Genomic DNA, 7,316 nt, shown 5'->3' with positions numbered 1-7,316 from the left:
TGGACTATTTGAGATACTGTGTTCCTGCACTTAAGTAAATGAAGTCAAGTTTGGGACCTTTAAAAATAGGGAGTAGGAAAATTCCTCTTGATGTTCAAGTTACATGGTTATTCCTTTCTTGACAGGTCACTGGGTGGCAGTATTGCCTGCATATTTACAACCATTAGTTGATAAATGTGGCTCCCTGATTTGTGGGCAGGCAGAGTGAGCTGCGGCTACAGAAAACTCAGGATATTGTGTTTTGTTACCAAAATTTGGAAATCACAGCTAAAAGTTATCTATTTTTATAGATTTGGAAACTAAGCCTAAGTAGATAGTGACAATTTAGTATAATAATCCAATTCACCAGGTCCAGGGTTCCTACTTGACCAGTGGTCTTTTTACAGCAATACCTACCATGTTTAGGTTTCACAGAAATAATCTACGATAAAGTATGGTTCAGGCAGTGTAACTTTAAACTCCTTGAGGGAATATAGTTTTGTATGTATCAGTTTGGTTCAAATATTCTACTAGTAGCATTTGAGAGATGAGCTATGTGCAGTTATGTGGTGTTAGACTATAGCTCCCTCAAGACAGGATGTTGTCTTTCAGCAGCTGGTTAGTGGGTAAACAAGCCAGTCTTCCTGTCCCTAATTAACTTTATAAGTCAGAGGGTAAAGATTTAATCTTAGAAAATTAGAATTTGATGCCATAAAATATTCTTGGAGTAGGCGGTATTAATTACCTCTGCCTACAGTTCTGTCCCTACTTTGCCTGCTCCAGTAGCACACCTAGTAGAAAAGCAGAGCACACATTGGTGTTACAAGGCCCAGGAAAATGGTGTACAGGTATCTGTCACCTGCTTCTTTGAGTTATGGACAACCTTCTGCATTTAATAGAAATCTTGCTTTGGTTTTGCAGAGAAAGATGTTTTTATTTCTAACCATTCCATTTAGTGTTTCAGTATGAAGATAGGATATCCTGAGTGCTTAGTAATTTTCACCCATCTGTGCAAGAAATGAAAACTCAATCTACATAGGTTGTGTCCTGTTATTCCTATTGTACAGGTGTCTCTTTCACGTGATGTCATTGAATGTGAATTACCTGAGCCCCAGTTTTCAGATGCTTGTTCTATAATGTTGAAAGCTAAAATGTATCTGTAATTACATCTGCCTACACAATCCCTAAATAGATTCTCAGCACTTAAGTTTTCAGTTCTAGAAAATCTGGTGATCAGGTTTTTAATTGTGGGGCAGCTGGAGGATTGTTCTTACAGTTACAAAACAGAAACTCAGAGATTAAGCAAGTTTGCATTGCCAAGTACTAGGATTGGGCTCTGATTTCAGCAACCAGGGAACTTAGGCTCTCTTGCCTACTAGTATGCTTGTGGACACGCCCCCAGTCACACCAAAGGCATTCCCTTGTACTTGGCTGGAACCATAGCCTGCTTTGCCTTGCTGCTGGGGATTGTTCAAATCCCACGAATCCCACCTCATTTGGTCTGCTCACTCACTCTGACCTCCCCAGAGGTAGTCAGTAAATACTGGCATAGAATGCTGGCATGGGTAAAGTAATTTCTATAAATTAGGGGACTCCTTTAATATCTTGTAAGTGGATTCCCAAGGAAAAGTGCACATTGGATGATGAGGATATCAAGTCTGTAGTTTGGGGGTTGTAACAGGTTCATTCTTTTGTGAAACATGTCCTAGAGTGTATATAATTCTGTAAGAGATTAAAACCCTTCCAAAGTGGATTAGGAGATAACAGTTAACTTTTGAGTGCTTGGGACGGTGCCTGGCATATACTAAGTGCTTACAATGCATTGTCTGCTTTGAATCCTCTAGCAGCCTTTAGAGATACTATTATACCCCTTTACAGATGAGGAAATAAGTGGTAATTTACGCCCAGGGTTACCCAGCTGAACTGGTGGCAGAGTTGAACCCAGGGAGTTTGAGTCTAGAAAATGCTCTTAATCTCTATAATAATAGCAGAAGTATTGATATTTAATGGCATGTCCTTCTCTAACACGTTGATAGCAAAAGTTAAGTGTTCTAGCTCTGCGCTGTAATATTGGTCAGTTAGGCGGAAGAAACTGTCTCAAATATAGTAACTGCTCAGAGTGTATTACTTCAGGCAGCCAGGAATTGGAGGAGGAGGTAATTAAGGGGGGAAAGCCTTCAGTCACTTTAAAAAGTGGCATGCTCACTGAAGTGGGATAAATCACTACCATGGCAAACAGTGAAAACCAGTAGAGAATAACAATAAGACTTGAAGTTCAAGAAGGAATCAAAGAACAAAGACACTGCATTGTACTTTTTAACTGCACAGGTAGTTTTAAATAAATGGAGAAAGCACCTTCCAAAAGTTACACTAGCAGGGAAAGATTCCATCAAGCATTTACATAGTAAATTTCTATTTTACAAAAGATTCTTGATCTTTACTTGAACTGTACATGATGAGGGAAAAGGAGCCCCCTCAGGTAGGTGTTCTCTCTGCTTGCAGAAGCAAACTAAAGGACCTAAGATCAGAGGCAAGCCTGGGATGCCAAGATGGGTAAAGAGAAATGATAAAGGGCCATTCGTTAATTCCATGTCTAAGACACTTTTCTAGTGATGCTTACGTAAATACTTTAGGGCAAACCACTGCCCTTAAGATAAAGGTACAACCTCAGAATCTCTAATTCTGGATTATAGTAATGTATCTGTGTACCCTGGACTGCTGGATGTCAAAAGACAATACTTGGGGTGACCTACGAGGTTTGAACAAATACTTTAGAGGAATTCTCTAGGACCATACACCCTCTACTTGGGCTTTTTGAATGAAGCACAGGCTTCTGTGCTATATCCTCCAGCAGTGTAATAGTCAAGAAAAGGGCATCAGTATTGGATCACTCCTTAGACACTAATCAGCTGGGGAAAGAGTTCACTGGCAAAAGTGTCCTCCCAAGAATGGTCTACACCAAGCAGAGAGGACATGTCACTCAAGGGAGAAGGGGAACCCTCATAGCTACAGTCACTATAAGCATCCAGTAGGCAGGAAGATGGCTTCAGGCAGTGGCTGGTTGAAAGCAAATCTGAGATACCCAGCTCTGGAATGAAGTCATCTTCTACAAGTTCTTCCTTCACTGAGACAGTGAATTCAGGGTGATCTTTCTCTGAGGGACTGGAAGGTGCTTCCTCAATTTTCACTACCACATTAGCTTGGCTCTCTGTCTCAGAGGGTATCTCTAAGACTAGGGGCTTTGTATATACGTGGTCAAAACGAATCAGTTCATTAATGGCTTCCAGCTTGGCTGATGACGTCCCCAGGGATGGAGAGGGGGGTGCGGGTAAGGAACTGGGTCCTTCTGGGTCGACTTCTGGGAGCTGCTCCAGGCTGGTAGACTCTGGGGAAGGACATCTGAAGAACATAACTGGGTCCAAGTTGAACAAAATGCCCAACAGGATATCAGACTGTAAAAGGAAAAATTAAATGGAGTTCAACTATTAGAATGCACTGAGAATCTACCTTAGTGCTAGGTTCCATAATGTAAATTAATCATTAGGCTATAGGATGACCTCCAGGACCCACCAGACCCATTTATCTATACTCCACTCCATGTCCTAAACCACCTGGAAGTAGGAAGGTAGTTAATGTTCACCTCCAACTCAACTGAAACTACCTTTCTTTGCCCTCATCTGTCTGGTTAGGGATGTCAGGCATCAAACAAATGGAATTAAATAGTTATACACCTCTTTAGTAAACCTCAATAAGCCCTACCTCAGAGTCTGAAGAGTCAACACCGTCAGAATCCATGGGGAGATGTTCTGGAGGGGTGACAACTGGGCCTGCACCTGCTGCAGAGGTGCACGTAGTCTGAGTGCTGCGGACTCAGCAGACCCGGCCACCGGCCTCACTCTATTCCCCTGGGAGGAAAGACCAAAGTGAATGAACAGCTCCAACAACTGAGAGTCCCCAGGGAAATACTTGCCAGGAAGCTGTGATTCTTGACTTTCAAGAAAGCTAGAAAACTGTTCTTTAGAGCTGAAATCTTTCCCTTAAACCTTTGTTATTTCCATATTCTTGAGCCGTCCTCAAGAAGAGATAAGAAAAGGAAGGTAAGACTAACTTTATCGTGATTTTCTGTACAATGAAACATTTTTCTTCCCCAAAGATTCAGGAAGGACCGATATTCTTGAATAATATCTTACTTATATTCTCAATAAGAATAATGTTCTGAGTAATAAAGTTCTATAGTGAATTTAGGCCCAGAATATTTTTGGATAGTAATTTTTTTAAAAGTTTGTCCTGAACATTATCTTCTGAGTAGAATTGCCCTACTGTCAACCTTAGACCACTTAAGTGTTATCACTGAATTTGCCATGATTCGTAAATTAAAACCCATTACATCACTCTTCTATCAGAAAGGTGTCACTATCACAATGAATCCCTTCTCTTCTCAATCATATTCATCAAAGAACCACTATAGTTTTAGTAGCATTCAAAGTCAGGTTTGACTGGCTCTCTTATCCTGGTTTTCCTTAATGTTGGCATGGTAGATATATCTTGTCAACTACTGGCATTTGTTAATACTTTCTCTTGGAGAGTCATGTAACTTATTTTAATTATTAGGACCTAGTACTATTCACTACACTCTTGAAAAATGAATAAGCATCATTAAAGAAAGAGGTCATGTCACTTAAAACCAGTTCTCACATACGGCACCAAATAAAGGACGTGACTTACTTTGGTCTCTGCCTCCTCTTCAGTCACTAGGGCATCCATCCCCAAGCGCTGTCTCAATTCCTGGTTCTCAACTACGAGGCCATGAGTTTTCTCTCGTAAAAGCTGATTTTCTAGCAAAAGTTTTTGGTTCTAGAAGAAAGTTCAGAAGAGGCTATTAAGACATCTAATTCTTTCACTTAAGAATCCACCTGACAGCGTTTCACTACAATAGGTTTCCTTTCCTTCTCCCGCGTCTTTTGGAAAACTCTATGCTTATGAAGTTGTTCACAGTGGATATTAGAAGGCAAGGTTATAATTACCAAAAAAAAGCTATTTAGGAAGTGCCATCTCACGGGGTCACATATAACACAATGCCCCCAACTACTAATAGAGACTTCAACAAAGAGTGACTTGTGGCTTTAATTTAGATATGACATTTAAAAATATCCTATCTTGAACTGGCGGGTAATAATAAAAGTGGTAGTGGTGGACTGTAAAATCAACATGTTAAAAAAAAAAGAACACAAATAATCCTTATGTATTCAAGATGTGTAACTGGCAACAATTTAAGTTTAGGTAACAAGTAGAACCTAGAAGGGGAAGGGAACCATTAGTGGACTTTTGGATAAGCCAGAAAAGGTCTCAAGTTTAAGCAATGATGTCCTATCTGCTTTTTTTTTTTTTTTCCTGTACGCGGGCCTCTCACTGCTGTGGCCTCTCCCGTTGCGGAGCACAGGCTCAGGACACGCAGGCTCAGCACGCGCAGGCTCAGCGGCCATGGCTCACGGGCCCAGCCACTTCGCGGCATGTGGGATCTTCCCGGACCGGGGCACGAACCCGTGTCCCCTGCATCGGTAGGCGGACTCTCAACCACTGCGCCACCAGGGAAGCCCTTCCTATCTGCTTTTACTAATTTTTTAGTACTAACTGATAAAGCATTGTTGTAATGTTGTAATTCACCAGCTTTGAGATAGAGCTGGCACCAAATGCCACGAGGGTCAATCACTTCTGCTCTCATCAAGCTTCACCACTTAACCAACTACCTATCTACCCTAACTTAGATTAACTAAAAGTTTAACTTTTAATTATGTGTCCAATTGTATACTAAAGGAGATGAAGCAACCATTAACCAAGGAAAGATATACAATGGATAAAAGACACGAGTTTGGCCTTAAGTATTATTACCTCTTCTTCCAAATCTACCACTTGTTGCTCCAGCTCACTCATTCGAGCTTTCTTTCGATCTCTGGCAGTCTGAGCTGCTACTCTGTTTTTCAGTTTCCTGAGAACAGAAAGAGACATACCACACTGAGTCATCTCAAACCTTATTTATATCTGTATTTGAAAACTTGGCCACCTGGTGCTTTCATTTTAATTTACAGTATAAGGTAGACTAATGGTAAAATACACTTCAGGCTCCTCCTCTCAAGAAAACAAAACCAAAATTTAAAAAAAATCAGCCTTCTGTGGATCTAGCTTGAAGACCTACTTTATTCTCCTCCATACTGAGTCATCCACCTCCGTCTGATCCCTGGCCACAGCACAGAGGCTGGACACAAATATTATTCACCTTGCATCATAAGATATTTCCTCCTCCCCTTTCTACTCCCCCGTTGCTTCCGGACTCCAATCCCCTCAAACAGGATACAACCTGGACTGATTAAATTTAGTAAAGGCTGCAATCGCGCTAGGACATAAACCCTCCCTCCCTAAACCCAACTCAAAAGAGGGAGAGGCTGATGCGACTTTCGCCCTGGTGCTGAGAGCCTAGGCCCGTGTCTACTTCATGAGGCACTTCGTAAATCACAAAAAGCACAATGATCATAAGAGAACTAACATTTACAGAGGACTAAGTACTAGGCATTTCTCAATCTCCCTAGCAGCCTGATGAAGTAGATACCATTTTAAGAATGCAGAAGCTGAGTTTGACTAGTGAGCCTTACAGCGCTCCCAGCCCCCTTCAACAGCTGACATTTCAGTTCCGTGCGCCTCCAAAAAAAGTAGGCTAACCAATTGGCTTCATGTCACAGCCCAAGTTCAGAAAAGCTGATCACGGGTTTGTGATCACAGCTAGAGGGCCTCGAACCCAGGTACCCTTATACCCAGCTCTGGTTATCTCTAATGAGATAGAAAAGAAGTAAATAAAAAAGGCCTGCGCAGCTCTGGACTCCACCCAGCGCGGTGGATCTGCTAGTCCAGACTTCCTGCCCCGCCCCACGCCACGCTGGCACCGGACTGCCCCGGCCATCAACGCCTGAGCGCTACGGACGGTCAGCGCGGCGCCAGGTCCCTGTCTCGCCTTCGGATTCGGTCCCAGACCCCAGGCCCTCGCCCTCCGACTCCGTGCCTCGACCCTCGCCCACCTCCGCAGCGCCTTCTCCTCGGGGCTCAGGTGCGTGAGGCGCTGTCGTTTGCGCGCCTGGGGCGGCCCCCCGCTTGCCGCCTCCGGGCTGGCCCCTCGCTGGCCCGGCACCATGATCGGCAGAGCCCGGCCGACCGGGTCTCCGGCGGCGGCGGCGGCGGCGGCGGCGGCGGGCGGGCCGGACAAAAGCAGAACTTTGGGTGCCCCGGCGGCCGGGCTCTGTGCGGCTGCCACCACCACCATGGCCGGAGCGTGTCTACGCGAGTGCGCG

At 43.6% G+C, this 7,316-nt stretch overlaps 1 protein-coding gene across 1 annotated transcript; it reads right to left on the bottom strand.

Annotated features, from left to right (window-relative positions):
• Positions 1 to 2,286: 2,286 nt before the first annotated feature.
• On the bottom strand, positions 2,287 to 7,316 carry XBP1 (X-box binding protein 1). Its single transcript, XM_059040237.2, is given in 6 exon segments — positions 2,287 to 3,431; positions 3,739 to 3,846; positions 3,849 to 3,884; positions 4,705 to 4,833; positions 5,869 to 5,965; positions 7,047 to 7,316. Coding segments are annotated over 6 exon segments (1,170 nt in total). The 5' UTR covers positions 7,289 to 7,316; the 3' UTR covers positions 2,287 to 2,873.

This window comes from Kogia breviceps, chromosome 15, assembly GCF_026419965.1.
Source record: "Kogia breviceps isolate mKogBre1 chromosome 15, mKogBre1 haplotype 1, whole genome shotgun sequence".
In the NCBI taxonomy this organism is placed as follows: domain Eukaryota; kingdom Metazoa; phylum Chordata; class Mammalia; order Artiodactyla; family Physeteridae; genus Kogia; species Kogia breviceps.
The sequence above is the reverse complement of the archived record's forward strand: the minus strand, read 5'-3'. Positions and strand labels throughout refer to the sequence as shown.